The 21273-nt window shown below is 38.1% G+C and overlaps 1 protein-coding gene across 4 annotated transcripts; it reads left to right on the top strand.

Annotated features, from left to right (window-relative positions):
* Positions 1-1368: 1368 nt before the first annotated feature.
* On the top strand, positions 1369-21004 carry ANGEL2 (angel homolog 2). 4 transcript variants are annotated; one of them, XM_025877801.2, is made up of 9 exons: positions 1369-1618; positions 3755-4080; positions 8642-8898; positions 9808-9877; positions 11403-11824; positions 12745-12871; positions 13286-13343; positions 15488-15651; positions 17922-21004. In XM_025877801.2, exons 1-9 carry the CDS (start codon positions 1560-1562, stop codon positions 18071-18073), a joined length of 1635 nt encoding a protein of 544 aa, XP_025733586.1. In that variant the 5' UTR covers positions 1369-1559; the 3' UTR covers positions 18074-21004. The 4 variants fall into 4 exon arrangements, with proteins under 4 accessions (XP_025733586.1, XP_025733588.1, XP_025733589.1 ...); XM_025877803.2 differs by having other exon boundaries at positions 1369-1577; XM_025877802.2 differs by lacking the exon at positions 1369-1618 and adding an exon at positions 1699-1765.
* Positions 21005-21273: the final 269 nt, after the last annotated feature.

The raw sequence follows: 21273 nt of genomic DNA on the forward strand, positions 1-21273 counted from the left end.
TGAGCAGGGAGCCCGATGTGGGGCTCGATCCCAGGACCCTGGGATCATGACCTGAGCGGAAGGCAGACGCTTAACGACAGAGCCACCCAGGTGCCCGAGAGAGGGAATCTTAAGCAGGCTCCACACTCAGCATGGAGGCCCACGGGGGGTTCGATTTCACAACCCTGAGAATGTGATCTGAGCCCAAATCAAGAGTGGTGGCTTAACGGACTGGCTACCCAAGTGCCCCCGCAAGTGCTTTTGCAATTATTCATGGACAAATGCAGAGTGGTGAGGTTGTCCAACCTGCATGTTCCCAGGTGAGGTTGAAGGAAACGAAGCCTGCCTTCTTGTTTCAGCTCCCACACTATAAACAAGTGTCTTCTTCACAGTCTATTTAGTACCATGTTTTTCACGTTTTTGTGCTTTTTGTTGGTGATTCTGTTTAAAATGGCCCCCCAAGTGCAGTTCTGAAGTGCTGTCTAGTGTTGCTAAGCACAAGAGGTCTGTGATGTGCCTTGCAGAGAAAATACATGGGTTAGATAAGCTTCACTCATGCCTGAGTTATAGTGCTATGCTATGCTATGTTATGTTATGTTATGTCATGTTATGTATTGATTAGGCAACTAAAATGTGACCAGGGTCTCACGGGAACCTCTATATTTCCACTAGAGGCAACGGTTCAGTATTTGCTAATTCAGTTGGCAGTAACTTTAGAGAACATAACTACCACAAATGACAGCAATCAACTCTATTTATACTGAGGGAAAATGTTTTTCAAATGCATCTGATTTCCTCATTAAGATATGAGAACAAAAAAAAGCCTTCCCGATAAATGACTCCGCTGCTCTCCCAAGGAGCCTACAAAAGCAGTGATTCTGCCTTCCAGTACCCTTTCCCCATTTCCCCAGTTTATTCTTCCGTCTTCCTCAGTTTCTCTCTCTGTCTCTGTCCCTCTCGGAAGGGTCTCCGCTTAAATAATGCTTTCCAGTAATCTAGAGTCCTATACTAAATTTGAGAAGACACACAGGACACACACATACACTTAAAAGTGACCCCTGCGGCTGTGTTCCCACAAAATTAACTGCAAAAATCCCTGGTAGCACAGTTCTACGGGAACACAGACAAGAGTACTTCCCCACCTCGGGAATCCGCCTTTTGAATCTCCCAAGGATATCATAAAAATACAATAAAACATATTTTTTTCTTCTTAGCTCTCACGCAACCACCCCGTACCCTCCCGTAAACCTTTACAAAGCTGTTCAGCCCTTAGTTCAGTTCTTGTTTCTTTAAGACAGAGGTCGGTTGTTTGCCCTATTCCGAAATGGCTGCGCAGGCTTCCCCACACTGTGCGCATGCTCCTTGGACGCAATTCGGGGTTGAAGCAATTCCGAGACTTTCGCGGCGCAAGATGGGGACTTGGCGGCCGGCGAGCCGGAGCCTCCCAGCATGCCTTGCAGCCGGGCCCAGAGTCCCGACGTCTAGTGATGGGGTGCCCCTGGTGCTTTCGGCCGCCAGATCGGGTGTAGAGGTTGAAGTTGAGCCCCGGGCCTGGGAATTGGACGCCCGCAGAGGGCAAGATGGAAGCGTGGCGCTGTGTGAGGAGGGGCTACGGCCGCTGTGTGGTGGGGAGAGGCCGGTCAGTAGGGCTGGGTGGCCGGAGGGAGGAGCGGGGGCGGGTGGCCCGGGTTAACCCGGGGCGGGGCGGGCTGGGGGAGGAAGGAGGAGGAAGAGGGTCCGGGCGGCGGTGCCGCGGGGACGAGCCTCCGGAGACCCCGAGGGATAGGTAAACCCGGCGCGCGGGCGCTCGGCGGACAGGGGCCGGGCCGGGCCCGGGGCGATCGGTCGCCGGCAGGGCTCGTGCCTTTCCGACCTGGCTGGGCCTTGGAGTCCCGGCCCACTTCCCCTGCCCTGCCCCGGAGCTAGCCCGAGCCCCCCGATCGCCGGCCTCCTCCCAGGCCTCAGCACCCGCTTGGAGCTGAGCGTCGGCGGGGAGAGGTCCCGGGGCGGCCTGACCCCGAGGGAGGTGCGCGCGTCTCACGCACGCCCAGGGATTTGTTTGTGGTGTCAGTGTCTCTCCCACTTTAGTCATTTATATACAAGACTTTACGGTTTATTACCAAATTCTCGTTCCACACTTGTGTGTACTACATTTTTTCTTGAAATTGTCTCTTTTTTTTTAGAAAGGCACTTCAGTAATGCTGCCTATCTTAGCGTCGCCCTAAGCAGTATCCACGAAATCTTGGGTTTGACGTACTCATGATGGTTTTTTTCTAACAAATATTTAGAGGTGAAAAATCAAAAAGTTTCATTGTGTACCATGTGAAATGGACTGGTGTACAGCACCTGGGAAACACAACACTGTCTTAATTATTATATAAGTTATGGGGATCTGGTTTTAATTTATACTCCGGGGCTTGATGACAATTCAGTTCAACAGTTTTCCTGAGTACCAGCTGTGTGCCAGGCACTGTGCTAGGCACTTGTGGGGGGAGAGACCGGGATGAGAATGAATAAGAAAGCTCTGGCCTTGAAGGAGCTCATCATCTTGAGAAAAAGATGTCTATATAAGTAACTACAAATATAGAGAATAAGTTTTGTAGCACAAGTTTTATATTTCAATACAGTAGCCTATTAGGATAAAAAAGGTATGGAGCAAGCACCTAAATCTCTATGGCTTTCAGAGTTGTCACAAAGCAGAATAATCTGCCCATGTCATGCCTTTTAAAGATTTACAATTAAGTTGAATTTAGACGACGATTTGAGAATGCATAAACAACAAAAATATATCATAAAACATTTAAATGCCTTTAAAATGAATATATAAAAGTCAAGTAACAGTAAATACAGTTTAAGCAAAATTTCTTTCGGTGGTAGAAGTGGACAGTATTAACACTATCTTGGAAGTGTACCTTTAATGAATTCTGGGAAAGGTTAGAAGTCCTCTGAATCCAAAATCTTGCCAGAATAGTATGGTGAGAAGATGGTGCTTAAGTTGCATTGTTTCTTAAGAGAGCCCGAGAGCAACATATCTATTCAAGTTAATGGTAACACTACTTTGGAGACATTTTGGATGATCAGTACATTGGTGCTGTTGGGTTTGAAGTATTGGTGAATTATTAATAAGTAATCGCTATCCCATTTCATTACCGTCAAGGAGAAGTATGCCTTAAAAAAATAAAAAAGGACGGAAAAATAAATTATCCACCTACTGATTAGCCAGAGAGGTAGTTTTGTGAAGTTGTGATAGGTTTTTGTTTTCTTAGCTCTACAAATGTTTGGAAGATGTAATCTTCGTGTAAAAAACTGCTCAGAAACATGTTTCTACTCCAAACCCACGTTGGAGGAGAGGTTTGCTTTAATTGTACTCAGCTTAAGTGTTGCATATTGAATCGAGTATTATGTTTGCTGTGGGTTTTATTTATTCATAGAGTTTGTTAGATATTAGAAAGCTACTCTGAAAATCAGTTTGATGGTTGATTAATCTCTCAGGTGAACGGGGTGAGGACTTTTTGAAGTTTGTGTGGTATTTTGGGAGGCTGGTGGATTCTATGTTAAGTATTTCGAATACCATTCATAGGTGTGTAGGGAGAGTTTTGAGACTGTTGCTACTAATAATTAAATCATGGCTGTTCCCCTCCCCCCATCCCTCATGATTTAGAAGTCAAATTTTAAATATTAGACATTATCTTCCCTTGAGGAAACAGATTTGGATTTTGGGTGCTATAGCGTGAACAAATAGTGGTACCTCAAGGAGTGTATTTATTTCTTTTAGATACCCCATGTTACCCCATCACCAGAAGAGTCTGGGCAGAGATTGGACGACACCGTGGGAGAATCTGCAAAGGTGTTGCTGGAACAGACATATTTCTAGTTGTATGAGGTGGCCTGGACATTATTCTCGTGCTCCTTACCCATACTTCAGTAGTAGGCATTTTTCACTAAATTGGAGACCACCTTGTTTGTTTGAGTCTAGAACTCCGTTTCAGTACTGGAACTGGAGACCTGACAACCTGAGCCAGACCTCTTTGATTCATCTCTCTAGTTACATCATGAACTCTGAGGGAGATGAGCCTTCATCAAAACGAAGAAAACACCAAGGTAAAGGTGACGTTTATCTTGGTGCAGAAATAGACAGAAGCCGTAGAGTTACTGAAACTTTACTATCTAATAATCCTTAAAACCTCCTCCAGATTTTGGAGGGGTTTAGTATTTATTTTCAGCCAGTAGTTTTCCGTTAGGAAAAAGGAAGTAATTTTTTAAAATTAAGTCTTTATTTATATCTATTTTTATTTTTTATTGTGTATTTCTGGCAGTAAATATAGAAGAAACTATATATAGAGAGAATAAGGTTGGGAAAGAATGTAGGACTAAATTAAAACATTAAATTTAACTTAAGAATAATTATCAAATCCATTGTTTTTAAAACAGAGGTCCTTAGACTTCCTAGAAATTGGTATATGTTCTTGGGAGTTCACATATCTATTTAAAAAATTAAATTTCATGTTTTTATTTATTTTGAAGATTTTATTTTTAAGTAATCTCCACACCCAATGTGGGACTCAAACAATCCCAAGATCAAGAGTTGCATGCTCTACCAATTGAGCCAGCCAGTTTAATGCTAACTTTTTTATGTAAGACAAAAGGATATTCTTAAATAGATGCAATCATAATTGAAAGATATTTTCTCACAGAATAAGAGTTTAGCTTATTCTGGATATTTCTCAAAGTGGGTTCTTTTGATATAATCTTGAGAGACTGTGGGAAGTTTTATCTTTTAAGAAGGGGACGACATCTTATTCAACTTTGAGAAACAATTTTTTTCTAAATATGTTGATCATTTCTAGTTTTGTCATTCTTTTTACGCCAAATAATTCACGAGACTCCCTTTGTGCTGCCAGCCCTGCTCCTCCCCCAAGTATATATGAATTATCTAAGTAGAATTTCGAGTTGTCTTTCTTACTGAGCTATGGTTTTCAGTGAAGATAATTCCTCTGAAGGTATTTGGAAATAGACTGTGTAGGTGTTAATGTGTAGGGAGCTCACATAAGTTTGTCAAAGGAAAACACGCAAAGTGAGTCTCACTTGGAAGTCAGAGCTAGGTTAGCTCGAAGATTAGTTCGTGATCTTTTAAGTGGAAATTCTGCTACACATTAGAGTAGAAATTTTAAGCACTGAAAGTGAAAATCTATTTTTATAATACTTGACCACAGCATGTGTTCATCAACAAATATTCGTTTGAACGAATGAAAGGTGTTAGAGGCATTAAAATTAGGTTCCTAAGAATAGTCAGTCCATAATCTATAAATCTAGGGCTGTATGAAGACATGAGATTGCTTTTCCTTCCCGTATTCATTGTTCATCAGGTCAGCACACTGCTCTCTGGTTTAGCCTTTTGTAAATCTGGTGTGCTCTCAGGTGGAGCTGTGGCGTACTGACAGGCATGGGCTCAGGAACCACTCTCTGCTCTCATTCTGCTTCACCACTAATTGTATGAACTTGGCCAGGTTATGGAACCTCTCTGCTCCTTGGTTTCCTAGTGTGAAATAATGCCCACTTTGAACGCCTGTTGAGGATGAAATGAGACATGTCAAAGTGCCTAATACACTGTCGGCTTCATAGTAGGTACTCAGAAAATCGTGGTGGTTTTCCCTTTAACGGATGGGGGATTACATTTACATACTGATAAACTTTGATTGCGACCTGACTCTTTATATGTCCGTTCTTCCTAGGTGTTGTGAATAAGGAAAATGCTCTTCGTTAAGCCATATTTGTGACTTCCGATAATTCACTAATACTTTTCCATCAAGAGAACAGCCTTCTAACTTGCCTGTCACTTTAAAGTGGCATTTGAAGGATTTGTGTGACACAATTATGACTTTTTAATTAGGCACCCTAAAAACCTGATCAGGCCTATTGCTTACTTTCTTTGATTCATCTGTCTTCTCTGCTGTGATCACCTTGTTCCTCCTGACATGGAAGGTATATAAGCTTTTGTAGTGTGAATTTATGTTGTGAAGTATATGAAGGCCAAAGACTGTCATCTCTGTCAGGCGTCTTCAAATTGTCTTCCATGGAACCCTAGCATTCAAACACATTTCTGTATGTTTATTAAAAACAAATGTGGTCAGGAGAAAATATGTATTTACCCCATCACCCCAGCTCCAGTATACCAGGAGTTGATGGTCATGACATGAAAAGTAATACCAGAGTTGTACAAAGTCTAGAAGTTTGAAAGCCACTCTATTCATTAGGTAATCTGATGGTTTCAGTTACTTCAAAAATGGAATTGCAAAAAGAGTTGGCTTACAAATGCTTGTCCCGACAATACAACCTCAATGATTTATGTGCCCTTACATATAAATATTTTACAAGAAAATAAGAACAACTTTTCTGGACCTTCATCTTTCATATTTTACTATGGTGGTGACACCAGGGTAGTGCTTTGTGATGGTAGCTTGCATTTTGTTTGCATGACTAGGGCCCTTTGCATCTCGTATACGTACGAAGACTATGATTTGTGGCTAAAACCGTCATAGACAGTCCCCAGTTTATGAATGAATTGTGTTCTGGGTAATTAGTTCTTGAGAATCAGTTGTCAGCCATTGTTTCTGTTTCCCCCATGGAAACTGTTACAAATCTCAGAGTAGTCCTGCAGAGTCAGTGCAATTAGCTGTAGTTCTTGGCCTTTGCAGGTAGGATTCTCCATATTCAGTGCAGGATACAGAAGGGGATAGTTTCTGTCCCTTTCCTGAGTATAGGACAAGCTCCAGGCTAAGTTCTGTAATCCTGGAAGGCTTTTGTTTCGTTTGGTTTTCCTTCTGTCCACCTTTTTTTCTTTACCCTTCTCCTCGGGTTCTTAGTACCTTCATGGTATCGTAAGTCTCCAATACCCCGTTCCACCCAGACCTCACTATTCATAAAAATGATCTTTCTCTTCTAGCCTCTGGTCAAAATGTCTACTCCCTCCGTGCAGCTGCTATCAGCATTTAGATTTTGAGGAAAGCAATCTTATTAAACTCGTTTACCAGAGGGCATTTTTAAATTTCACTTTATTGGCATTCTCATGGAGTATATTGATACTCTGATTATGAATATATCATCATTGTGGAAGATTTAGAAAAATCACCCACAATCCTTCTGCTCAGATAACTGCTCTTAAAAATACTGGTATATTTTCCTTTTGGTCCTTTTTTCCTGTATGTATAGAATTATTTTTCCTCAATTTAATTTTTAATTGGTAGAATCTTAGGCATTGTAATCCAGTGTAGTGAAAACCTTCACACAGGAAAAGGGAGATATTCTAAGACTGAGGTTTTTCCTGTAAATTTAACCATACTTGAAAATCGATCTCCAAATCTGTTTTCCCAAGTTCTTCCCATTTCTTGTTTTCCCCTTCTATTGAGCTCGTAGAATCTCTAAAGGTTCCGCATTTTTCTTCATGGCTTCCATGGCAGTAAGAGTATCCTCCTTCATGGTGGGGTGAGGGAGACAAGATCAAAGGGGCGTATGTATGTATATTTGTGTGTGTGTGTTGTAGGTCATTTCTGAGTCAAGGACTGCCTGTAGTTGCAAAATCTCATGCTTTTTGATTCTCTTTTCATCACTGTCAGGGTACATGTATCTTTGCAGAGTGTAAGCCATCACACATTCGTGGTTGCTGCATGCTAGGTTCTTCAATCAGCGCTTGTCATTTACTAGCATTCTACAACTCTGTTATCTTTAACTTTTGCTTTGGTGTGCATTAAAAAGATTTCTTTGTTCATTTTGTCTGCATTGTTCCACTAAATACTGCTTCCATATATTGCCATCATACACCCTTCATTCATGTCTAAACCAGAATTCTGAGATGAGTTATTTCTAGAACTTAATCATTTGGTAATCTTATCTTACTAATAGGAAATAAACTACGGTGTGAAATCATCTTATTGAAAAGCCAACTGTGACATACAGATATAGTTGACCCTTGAACAGCAGTCGAACTGCGTGGGTCCACTTAAACGTGTACTTTTTTGATAAGTACGGTACAGTACTGTAAATGTATTTTCTTTATGATTTTCTTAATATTTTTTTTCAGCTTATTTTATTGTAAGAATACCATATAAAATACATATAACATACAAGTTATGTGTTAATCTACTGTTTATGTTATTGGTAAGGCTTCCAGTCAAGAGTAGGCTATTAGTAGTTAAGTTTTGAAGGAGTCAGAAGTTTTATGTGGATTTTCAATTGCACAATGCCCTTAACCCTCCCCTCCACCCCCTCCACCCCCTCCCCCCCCGCATTGTTCAGTGGTCAACTGTATGTTATCATGGTTATAAAGTTGCTGAGCGTGTCTGGCAGAACCACTTCTTAACCATAAGTAGGTGAGAAACTATATAGTCCTAGCTTTATTAATACTCTCTCAGTCTCCATAATGACTTGCTAGATCCTTTTAAACTTGTTTTATACCTGTTGGTCAGTCATTATATCATTTTACTGCCTTCATAATCAATTTGATGACAACATCTGTTACTTAGTGCTATGTTGCCATTTCCTGGGGGAAAACATTCTGTTCATTACCTGTGGGAATTTTTAAAAGGCAAGAAAAAACTTACATGCAGGAAAATATTTAGTCTGTTTTTCATTAATTCTCTATATTTTGTTCAATATATTTTAACAGGCACAATACAACGACATTGGGAATATATATGTAACCATAATAAAGACAAGACAAAGATCCTAGGAGACAAAAATGTTGACCCCAAATGTGAAGACAGTGATAACAAGTTTGACTTTTCAGTGATGTCCTATAATATACTTTCACAAGATTTATTGGAAGACAATTCACATCTTTATAGACACTGCCGGCGGCCAGTTTTACACTGGAGTTTTAGGTTTCCCAATATTCTGAAAGAAATTAAACACTTTGATGCAGATGTAAGTGCAGAATATCATCAAAATTCTTCACATAAGAAAAGCTCATTTGTAAACTAAATGGTTTTATCCCTTTTGTTTGTGGGGTAAGAAGGGAAGGTGGTTTTAAATATAGTGATGGAACATTTTTTTTTTAATTTTATTTATTTATTTGAGAGAGAGAATGAGAGATAGAGAGCACGAGAGGGAAGAGGGTCAGAGGGAGAAGCAGACTCCCTGATGAGCAGGGAGCCCGATGTGGGACTCGATCCCGGGACTCCAGGATCATGACCTGAGCCGAAGGCAGTCGCTTAACCAACTGAGCCACCCAGGCGCCCAGTGATGGAACATTTTTTAACAATGTATCATGACTTCCAAAGAGTCATTTGCTAATCATTAAATTTTCAAAAAAAAAAAATCCAAAAAGTTGGTATAAATAATCATTATTGGTATAAATAGTCATTAAATTTTCAAAAAAGATCCAAAAGTTCTGCTTACCAGTCAGTCTGAGACAGGGACTGGCAATGTATTAAATATTCAGTTAAGTATTTCCGTTGATTTGAAATGTAAGTCATTCCTATAAAAATCTAGATACATTCAAAGAAATCACCTTAAGAAAAGACTAGAAGGATTTAGTACTAATGAACATTGTAATTCAGGAAAAATATCCCAACATGTAAATTTAAAATACTTCTTTTGAGAAATACCAGTTTTGGATAGTAAGAGAGAGAGCTTCATGTAATTAAAGGCCAGGTTTTTGGGGACTGATCAAATCTAGAAATATTAATTTGATAGTTTTAAGAAAAAGGATTGTCTTTTTATTTCAACTTTCATTAGATTTTTAGAATATTAGATGCCTGTTTTTAAAGATGAAAGCACCAGAAAATTCATATTTGCTCTCTGTTTTAATTCAAGCCATTTTTTCCTTCCAAGGTACTTTGTTTGCAAGAAGTTCAAGAAGATCATTATGGAGCAGAGATCAGGCCAAGTTTGGAATCTTTGGGTACAATGTAACTTTTATTTTAGCCGGATTTACTTTGAAAGATTGTGTGTTGTTAAAGTATAACGTGCTAACAAAGATGTGTGTGGTGTATACTGGCAAAAAAAATCTTGGGGCACCTGGGTGGCTCTGTCATTGAACGTCTGCCTTCCGCTCAGGTCATGCTCCCAGGGTCCTGGGATCGAGCCCTGCATCAGGCTTCCTGCTCCACAGGAAGCTTGCTTCTCCCTCTCCCACTCCCCCTTCTTGTGTTCCTCTCTCGCTGTGTCTCTCTCTGTCAAATAAATAAAATCCTTAAAAAAAAAAAATCTTAATTTTGAAAAAGCTTAATACCCATTTCAAAAGGTCAGGAAAAGATTGAGATATTTTAAGTGGGAACTTTTGGGTTGATATATAATTTTATTTTTTCTTATTTTGTTTAAGATTTATTTCTTTTGGAGGGGAGGGGCAGAAGGAGAGAGACTCTTAAGCAGGCTGCACGCTGAGCCTGCTGTGGGGCTCGATCCCACAATCCTGAGATCACGACATGAGCCAAAACCAAGAGTCAGATGCTCAACCGACTGTACCACCCAGGCGCCCCTTGATATATAATTTTAATTCAAACAGAAAAGTATGTAAGAATCTCTTAATAGATTCCTTTCCAGGAGTTGCTCTACCCACCACTAGACCTCGAAGTTTCTGAGTTCTATATCAGGGACCATTCTGTCTGGTTCATCATTATAACAGTGTCTACCAGTAACAAATGGGTAGTTTGTTTGATGAATGAACACTTCGAGAAACAGTTCATCTATTTAAGAAATGCTGCCTACTTTGCATTCATTCCTCAGCAAATATTTTTTGAATGCCTGCTATATCCTATGCACTATCCTAGGCTGTGGTGATCTAGCAGTGAGCCAAATAGATAAGAAGTCACTGTCCTTGTGGAGCCTATATTCTCGTGGAGAAAGGCTGACAGTAAACCAAATAAATACTTAAATAGCACATTAAGTAATGATAATTTTGGAGAAAAGCAGGAAAGTAGAATGGGTCAGATTTCAATTTTAAACAATCAGAGAAGGTAACATTTGAGCAGAGACTTGAGGTGAAGGAACAAGCCATACCTAGAGCCTTTCAGACAACAGAAGTAGCAAAGCAAACGCCAAGATAGAAGTGCCTGAAGGCAGCTGGTGAGGTGTATGTGAAGTAGAGCAAGCTGGGAAGAGTTAGAAGCAGAAAGGTCAGAGATGGGCTGTCAGGGGGTCTGGAGGGGGCGGTGTAGATTATCGTAAGGCCTTACTGTCTTTGTCACGACTTTTACTGGGATGGAAATGAGAGCATGATCATGCACATTAGCATATTTAGGACTGAAGTCTACCAGTAAAGAGACCCATTCCTAGGACCTAGACCCAATCTCAAACTTAACATCCTACATTATTAATGCTTGGGAGAATACACTTTGATAAACGTTGTACAGAGATATTAGAAGAGCTGTGTTTTGCCATATATATTTATATGGCAGTCCTGTGTTAAATTTCTTTCTTCCTCGTAGGTTATCACTGTGAATACAAGATGCGGACAGGAAGGAAACCTGATGGCTGTGCCATTTGCTTCAAACATTCCAAGTTTTCACTCTTATCAGTGAACCCAGTGGAATTCTACCGCCGTGATGTTCCTCTGTTGGACAGAGACAATGTTGGATTGGTGTTACTCTTGCAGCCCAGAGTTCCGAGGGCTGCCTCTCCTGTGGTCTGTGTAGCTAACACACATCTGTTGTATAACCCAAGGCGAGGCGATATTAAGCTGACCCAATTGGCCATGCTTCTGGCAGAGATTTCCAGTGTTGCCCATCAGAAAGATGGCAGCTTCTGCCCTATCATTATGTGTGGTGACTTTAATTCTGTTCCTGGTTCTCCGCTTTATAGTTTTATAAAAGAAGGAAAATTGAATTATGAAGGACTTGCCATCGGCAAGGTAAGTGCTTGCTTCATCATCATTAGGAGGCGGACTTAAGTCTCTCTGTTCATTGTAGTGTGAGGATAGTTATCACATGGCTGTTTGAAAACCTTGGATGACCCAGTACCCTCGCTTTACCAAGCTGTGATGATGTTCCCCAACTACTAATAAGTAATGATGCTCACTTGGTTGAATTTCATCTTTTCCATCTATTCATGGCAGCATTATGCTTGGAGGAATTGGCAGGTAGCAAAAAATCCAAAATGGGGGTGAAGAAGAAAAAGCATTGATAGACTTCGTAAATAAGGAACTATTCATAAGGGAGTGTAATAGACTTTTGAATGCTGGATGTGGGCAATATAGTTGGCAAAACAGTAATTTAATATTTCTTTAGTATGTACATTTTCCTTTTCATAATGGTAAATATTTTAATTTCTTAGCTGACTATATCTCATGTTTCTCCCGTGTTTATCTTCATTGTGCTTTTTGTTGCTTGCTTCAGATCATTTGATCTCCAGAATTTTAACCAAAATATAATTCTCCACCACTGAGGTTTGAGTGATAGTTTTAAAATTTTGTAAGAGTTGATCTCCCTTAGTATTTTATATAGTAGTTAGATCAAGTACATAAGATTTTATATTAATGTAATTGCAGGTAGCAAAAAAGGAGGGGCAGTATTAATCCAAAGTTATAGATCATATAGATGTCCCAATTAGACATGTACAGGAGAGGAAAATATTGCCATTTTTATGTAAATAGTAACTGCTTTCTGAATTGTATTTGAACAAGAGTTCATAAGCACAAATAATCACTTACTATGATGAATAACAGATAATATTTACCATTCTTGGATTTCCTCTTATTTAAGACATAAACTTTTCAATACATAAACTATTTAAAATCTATTCACTTAAGATACCTGTTGAAATTTTGTTTAGGTATCTGGCCAGGAACAGTCTTCACGGGGACAAAGAATTTTATCTATTCCAATTTGGCCCCCAAACCTAGGTATCTCACAGAACTGTGTGTATGAGGTACAGCAGTTACCAAAAGTAGAAAAGACAGGTAAGTGTTTGCAGTACATTTTGGCAGTCTCCTTGATAATAGCGTTCCCTTTGAGGAAGACATCAGACTAAATTTTTCAAGGGATAACATCTCAGGGATGAATATTCATATATAAAAACATAATACTTACTTGCTTATTCCTTTTCTTAATGAAGTCTAAATTTACCATTCTTAAGTTGACCTTCCAAAATTGCATGAATTATTTGCATGTTGCTTTAGAAATGTTTGCATTTCAGTTTTGCTAATTACGGAGACCATCAAAACATAAAGATTCCCTGATGGAACATTTAACTAGGCATCTGTCTAAACTAGACATGTCTTGAATATCATTCCTAGAGTAGGAAGACTATTCTATGGCATACTAGAGCAGAACCATATATTGATAGTTTAATATGTTTCTCTTTGTTCTTATAGACAGTGATCTGACACAGACAGAGCTGGACAAAACAGAGGTCCTAGTGACAGCTGAAAAGTGAGTTCTGGAAAGTAACAGTAGACATTTAGGGACTTTACTTGGGTAAAAAAATCATTTCTCAGAAATCACTGGGATAAAAAATGAAAAGGATGTTTTTCCGTGCTGGTGAAGAATGCTAAAGTCAAAATAGACCTGAGTTCCTAACTGTGCTACATTTTAGCTGTGTGATTCTGAACAAGAAACTTAACATCTCTGAGATTCAGTTTCTTTATACTTTGGGTAGTTGGGAGGATTACATGAAACAAAGAATGGAAAGTTTGATGTTTGATTCATAGTAAGGGCTTAAGCAGTGTTATTTAAAGCAAACAGCCTGTCCATGGACCTGGACCAGCTAGTACTCTGAAATACGTTGCTATTACATATTTAAACAAAGGTCAAGATTACAGGAAAATACCTTTCAGATTTCAAGAGGATGCTTAGCCTCCTTTGGCTTACTAGATCTCAAAATAATCTGTAGGAGAATTGATCGAAAAAGAATATGCCAGTATAAATATTTATATTTAAATCATATAGTTTACATAAATATTTATATCTCTTGAACTGCAGGGAAAAGTTACCAAAGGTGGAGGGGTGAAGATGCCTGGGTTCCTTATGATTAAAGAAGCATGAATATTTGGGGCTATGGTTGAGAAACAGATGTATGTGAATACAGCAGGATGGAGATTCAATCTTGTCTCTTTGGGAGATTCTTAAAATGTTTTGATTTTATATTGTGACTCTTACTAGTTTTAGTTTTTGTTTTAACATTTGCATTTAGGGACCAAATTAGAATTCTCTCATTCATTTTGTCTGCTTTCTTCTTGGTCTTATTTTATTTTGTATACTTTGTATTGAGAAAATATTATCTCATATATAAGAACCTGGTAAGATGGGAAGCAACATTTTTTGAATTTTTAAAAAAGAATATGTAAAAATTCATGATTAAACCTTTCAAATATAGTAAAAACTTCCCTAAGATTTTTTTTAAAGATTTTACTTATTTATTTGAGAGACAGAGAGAGAGAGCACCCGTGTGAGAGAGCATGAGCGGGGGGAGGGGCAAAGGGAGAGGGAGAAGCAGGCTCCCTGCTGAGCAGGGAGCTTGATGCGAGACGCGATCCCAGGACCCTGGGGTCATGACCTGAGCCAAAGGCAGACGCTTAACTGGGCCACCCAGATGCCCTCCCTGAGTAAGATTAACAAAAAGACAAATCTAACAAATATTTGGTTTTGAGTAATTCTATAAATCTTTTTATAACAGAATGAGGTATAAGAAAAGATACTTTTATGGTGATTAACATAACAATAAAAAAATTTTTAAAAAAGAAAAGATACTTTTAAGTATCTATATATAAATGTAGTGTGCTTATATGCAGAGCTTTTATCTATAAACCAAAGAATTGTTAGTAAGAGAACAGTTTGCAGGAAACCTATTTTACTTTTAATAATATTGTAAATATAAGTTCTCAGACATAAAACATTGCTAAAACTGGAAAGCAAGGGCATTTTGAAAGAATAACCTTTGTTCTTTGACATTGAGCTCTTTAAAAAGTGTCTTTATATGTGTATCTTAAGCACCTAAGGTAGTGCCTGAAACTTAGTAGGTATTTGTTAAATGTTGAATTTTAAAGTTTAAAAAATTTTTTTTCACAATATAAAAGATTTTTAAACTTCAAGATGTGTTTATTGGAAATGATTTTTAAACTCTTTATTACATCACATGTATTTGTAACATGAGATAAGATAAACCATTATAGAAGCTGTTTTAAGATACAGTACAAAATTATCTGATATGTCATAGCAGGAATAATCATAGAAAAATATAGCCCCTCTGACATCAAAAGTCTGGTGGGTTCTACATAACATTCATAAAGGCCACTTTTTCTTTGGAAGTGCAGGCTCTCAAATATGTTATAATTAATAATAAATCACATTAATATGTTAATAATTGAGTTTTTACCCCACGTATCAAAGCCTTGTTAATGGGTTTTGGATATCACCACATGAATAAATGAATGCCAAATTGTGATGTGGTCTGTTTAAATAAAGCTTGTCTGAATGTCTGGCTTTGTCTGGAAATTAAATGAGAAAGTGCTTTAAACAGGAAGAATTCTAAAAATCAAGAAAAACTTGATGCTAAGCAATTTTTCTTTTCAATTTAGATTATCTTCAAATTTACAGCACCATTTCAGCTTGTCGTCTGTTTATTCACATTATTTTCCTGACACTGGAATTCCAGAAGTGACCACCTGTCATTCCCGAAGTGCCATAACTGTGGATTATATCTTCTATTCTGCTGAAAAGGAAGATGTTGCCGGGCAGCCAGGTAAAGAATGCATGTAATCTTACACTGTGCTTAAGAAGATAGTAACTGCGGGCGCGTGGGTGGCTCAGATGGTTAAGCGTCTGCCTTCGGCTCAGGTCATGATCCCAGAGTCCTGGGATCGAGTCCCGCATCGGGCTCCCTGCTCAGCAGGGAGTCTGCTTCTCCCTCTGCCTCTCTCTCTTTCTGTCTCTCATGAATAAATAAGTAAAATCTGTAAAAAAAAAAAAAAAAGAAAGAAATGTTTCCTCTAATAAAAAAAAAAAGAATATAGTAACTCCAACCTTGGCGCTGAGGTCAAGAAAAGTTAGCTAAATATCTAGGTGAAGTTTTAAATTTAAAAGTTAAAAATATTTTGAAATTGGTAATGTATTTGAGTAAATCAGTTAATCACCCGCAAAACATGGAGGCAGTGAAACACCTCAAAGCAAATTATTGCCTAAGAATTATATCCTTAGCTCCCCCTTCCAGGTCCAGTCAGCTTCTGAGTTATGGGTCTCTCATATTGCCCTTTGGTTTTACTTGCCATAAATTTACTGGGTTTTTTTTGGTGGGGGAGGGACAGCAACATCAGATAGTTTTGTACTTAAATTTTACTAAGGCATGCTGCCTTCATTGGAGGACATAGCTTATATTGACAACAACAGAAAGTTTTGTCATGTTGATTCTGGAATATTGGATCTTTCTGGAAAGAGAAGTCCATTATATGAATATGTGGTTTCAAAAAGCAGAGGTGATAAAACACTTTTCCTTATATGATTCAGTGAAAGTAAGGTTTTAAATATTAACCAGAATATTTAACGTGGAGAAGAAAATGCAGTTTAAAATGACTGGAAGTCAAAAAATATCATTCAGAAAACTTCACAAGTCCAAAATGTGGACAGTTGTTTTGTCTTTTCTGGTTTTCCTTTTTTTTCTTTCTTTCTGTGTGTGTGCTACTTTCCTTTTGTCCTTTTTTCTTCTGTTTGTGTTTTCTTTCCTACTGAGGATAACCTTATTACTGTCACTCAGGGGATGGCTTAAGTTTAGCCCTCCCCAACTAGATCAAGTCTGAAATATGCTTGCTGCTTTGAATTTATAGTCGGGGTCTGGTAGTTGTCATGCTGTAAGTGTTCACTAGGTGGCGGGAGTGTGCCATAGACCGGCATCTCACATGTTGCCGTTAACAGCAGGTCCTCTTACTCTACTGTAGGCACTGACTCTGGAACCGAAGTATGCTAATTTATTTTCCGGTCACCTTATAAACTTCCTACTCAGCTGTGGCTGGGTCTGTCTGGTTTATACAACTATGGAATAGTTGATGAATTTCTTATGTAGTTGTCAATCTCAAATTACTTTTTTTTTTAGATTGATTTATTTATGAGAGAGCAAGAGAACGTGTGTGAGCATGGAGAGAAGGGAAGTGGCAGAGAGAGAGAGTCCCAAGCTGACTCTGCACTGAGCTTGGAGCTCATTATGGGGCTGACCCCACAATCCCGAGACCACCACCTGAGCCAAAACCAAGAGTCAGACGCTCAACCGACTGGACCGCCCAGGCGCCCCTCAAATTACTTTTTTTTTATTTTTTTATTTTTATTATTTTTTAAAGATTTTATTTATTTGAGGGTGCCTGGGTGGCTCAGTCGGTTGGGCGACTGCCTTCGGCTCAGGTCATGATCCTGGAGTCCCGGGATCGAGTCCCGCATTGGGCTCCCTGCTCGGCAGGGAGTCTGCTTCTCCCTCTGACCCTCTTCCCTCTCGTGCTATCTCTCATTCTCTCTCTCTCAAATAAATAAAATCTTTAAAAAAAAAAAAGATTTTATTTATTTGAGAGAGAGAGCATGCACAAGTCAGGGGAGAGGCAGAGGGAGAGGAAGAGGTACAAGCAGGCTCCCTGCTGAGAAGTGGAGCCCCAATGGGGGTTTCAGTCTCAGCCCTGAGATCATGACCTGAGCCGAAGTCAGATGCTTAACTGACTGAGCCACCCACGCGCCCCTCAAATTACTTTAACATACTTATGTATTACAGACAGTATTTTCTTCTAAAGATTATTTGCAGAACTCAAAAAAAAATTTGAACCAGAAATAAAACCAAACATCTAAAATTGCTGTGTGTCGGAGAACTATAATTAGGTTATAACTCAATATGAAATTTAATCATATTCTAAAAGCTGTTTCCCATTAGACTCCAGAAAGTTCTGAGGTTCTGTATCATCGTTTAAAAAAGGACTTGTATGATTAATTTACAATGACCTGTTGACACAGTTTCACTAAACATGTGTTTCCTTAATGTAGGAGCTGAAGTTGCTCTGGTTGGTGGCTTGAAACTTTTGGCCAGACTATCACTCCTTACGGAACAAGATTTGTGGACTGTTAATGGACTTCCAAATGAAAATAATTCTTCAGATCATCTACCTTTATTGGCTAAGTTCAGACTTGAGCTGTGACTCTTCTTTGATTACATATATACTTTTCTTTCCAATTTATATTCTTTTTCAAAAAAATGTAAAATATTTCTTGAGAGTTTGCATGTTTATTTTTGCGCCGTGGAGTTTCTGAAGAGGTTATGTTAAATGCTTGAAACAGATGTCAGAAGAAACAAGTTTACAACAATTTTCTTTGTAATACCGAAAAAATATTTTCCTGACAAGTGCGATCCAAACGCTCCTTATTGTAAAAGAGTTGTAAATATTTTTTATTCTACATCCCAGTAAAATTGACAGTGATTTTTAAATACAGTGCATCCATCCTCTTTAGTTAGTAAAGAATTTCAGTTGATGTTTTTGGCAAGCTTTATGGTGGATCCAAAGTGTCTTTGAGTTCTTGCAAACCACAACTCATTTCCCTCCCAGAAGGCCTGATTTCATTGTGAGGACCATCTGTTTGTTGAATCCTAATTAGTTCATCTCGGAAATCACAAGTGTCCAGGCAACCAGTTTAGCTTGGTTTTGAGGGGGCTTATAGTGCTTTCTAAAATTGTACAAATTGCTTAATCCGTCTTATTACTCTCCTGAGCCGTGTACTATGTCTGCATTTTGTTGGGAGATGTAGGTCACCATTACTAGTAGGTGAGGTGCTGTATACACGCCCTCTTTCCATCCTGTGACAGACCATTCCAGCATGCCTGAGAGAGGCAAAGACTGGGTTAGAATGCCTTTGTTTCCCTAAGCACTTTGCTTTTTGTGTTTTTTTCTTTTTTCTCTTCAGTTTCAAGAAGAGATCCCTGGGTTGGGGGAGAGACTATTTTTCTGAACCAGTTCTGTGGAAATTCATTCTATGAGGAAACTTGTCTTTAGAACAAAGTGGCAGCTATAAGATTCTTTTGGTTTTGCCTTAGATATTTAGGAAGCCTGCAGAACTAGCAGGGAGATACCAACTTGGAGACCTAATACTCTTAAGTAGTAATTGTAACCATCTTAGTGGTTTTGTTTCTAAGATGTTACTTTGTTTTCTTTTATAATAAGGCAGCAGTGTGAGGTGGTGCTGACATTTTTTTGTAAAGTGGTTTAAGAGCAGGTCTAGTGAGTCCCACAGTTGGCGCTCTGTGAGTGTTTGGATCAAACATTTTAAAACAGAAAAAGTGAACATGTCCTCTTTTTTTAGACATTAGGATCAAAGAATTATGCGCATTTTTACTAAGTAGTAATTTTATATTCAATTATACTGAATTATAAAAGTTTTTACAATGGGTGTTCTTCATAGAACACCTCATCTTAAATTAGAAAGCAGTAGTTACTCCAGGTCCTGGACTCTAAAGGTTTTTGTACTAAAGTATATTTACTACAGTTATTTTTTAAGAAAAAAAATCAAATGACTACCTGAACAAGGCGTGTGGGTTATAAGGATTTACCTACTAAAAATCATAATAAGTATTTTTAAATGTTTAATTTCTCACTTTTTTGGGTTTTTACTTATAGTATTAACTGTAGTTCTAAGATTTTCCACATTTTCTAGTAACAGTCTGCAGAATATTGTATGTTCTAATTAGCAGATATTGTCATCATGAAATAATAGTATAATTAATCCCTTTTAATATTGGGGAAAGAAAAATGAAAATTCATTAATTACTGCTTTGTGTTTATGTGAGTTTAACAGATAACTTTGTGTATAGGTCATTGTTGCTAAACTAACATCTCTGAAAACTTCTGTGAAAATTTAATTTTTTATGTCCTGATCAATATATTGATTTTAGGCCCTTTTCATGTGCTTCACTTTGTAGAGTTAATCCATAAAAATGTTTTCCACTTTAGCCTTTAGAATGTAATAGTATTTTGTGAACTGGAGGCCAAGAGGTCAGTCAATGTAACCTTCTCACAGGTTTTTAAAGCTCCACTAAAATTAACTATCCATTTGTCTTCACTTTTTTTTGGTCAGAAGAATTGCTAACTCTCTTGTATTTACCTGCCAAAAGCATTTAAACTGTTTAATTGCTGAAGCCAAATCACCCCCAATCTGAAGTGGTATACTGGCCAAGTTTTAAAATGGAAAGAGATACTGTGGAGTAAGAAATGTTGGTTTTACTATACCTTTTGATATCAAGATAAGATGCATGTTTGAAATCTTGTCCTTTTTTTTTTGGAATTTAGCACCTGTCTGCTTTTAACCCTTTGCTTTCCTAAAAAACCAAGTTAGAGATCCAGAGAGTTCAAGGGTTGGGGAAACAGAGAAGTCAAGTTATTTGCACTTTGTCTCTATGAATCACCTAATAAATTATTACTCTAGTGCATCTGTGCCTGGAGATTTTGTGGTAGGTGTGCTAAGTGTGTATGCTGGGCTGTTCCCCATTCTAAACTACTTCATTACCCTAAAGCCTATATTACTTAGGGTGATGCTAAAATCTAAGTGAGTTCAGATGTGGCAAAACAGAATAGTGTTGAATATAGGGTCTGGAAATTGTGGAAGAAGACAAGGATGAGGGAGTGATAAATGAGTTTACTGGGACAAGTATGTAGTAAAAGGACAAGAAAAAAATAAATCACACCATCTTACGTTTTTGGAAGAAAAAGAATCCTTAAGTTTCCAGGATGGTTTTATTAAAGTCCCATGCTGTGTATAAACATACAAGTGATGAGAAAAACATTAACTTGAAACATGCACTTATCTGGCATTCTCTAAAATACCATTATACAAGTTTTCCTTTACTTAGAAAAATACCCACTAAAACAATCACAGTTTTCCTTAAAGATTTAAAAAAAATGTATTGGCCAGAACAAAGTCCAAGAGAATAAACAAAATTCTGAATTGTGTGTCAAAAAAACTGTACAAGGTTGTACATAAAACTATAGCTTACAAAAAGCCTCGGGTATAGTAAGAATACAGAATTAAGATTTCCAAAGTTCTATTTACCAATATCTATTAATAAAATCCTTATGAAATAATTGACTTAGAAAAAGTGAAATGCTCATGATTTCAAAGTGTATAGAAAATACTAAATATCACTTTCTGAAATAAAGTATACTCAAAACAGCACAACATGGAGTCTAAAATCAAGATTTCTGTCATCCATTTAAACTTTGCATATATCCCCATAATGGCTTAAGCATAAAATCTCTCTTGCATTTATAACTTTAAAAACTAGATTCAAATCATCTCATAGTTTTATTTTTTATCTTTTGAATAATAGCCAGTTTTAAAAATCAATTTTGGG

This window comes from Callorhinus ursinus, unplaced genomic scaffold, assembly GCF_003265705.2.
Source record: "Callorhinus ursinus isolate GAN/ISIS: 27379988/994484 unplaced genomic scaffold, GSC_fseal_2.0 scaffold13, whole genome shotgun sequence".
Taxonomy (NCBI): Eukaryota; Metazoa; Chordata; class Mammalia; order Carnivora; family Otariidae; genus Callorhinus; species Callorhinus ursinus.

Bases quoted from the DNA above. Each gene is read 5' to 3' on its own strand.
- ANGEL2 (XM_025877801.2), top strand. From the start codon at position 1,560: ATGGAAGCGTGGCGCTGTGTGAGGAGGGGCTACGGCCGCTGTGTGGTG. The intron at 8,899-9,807 runs GTAAGTGCAGAA...TTTCCTTCCAAG, and splicing joins TTAAACACTTTGATGCAGAT to GTACTTTGTTTGCAAGAAGT. The intron at 11,825-12,744 runs GTAAGTGCTTGC...AATTTTGTTTAG, and splicing joins AAGGACTTGCCATCGGCAAG to GTATCTGGCCAGGAACAGTC.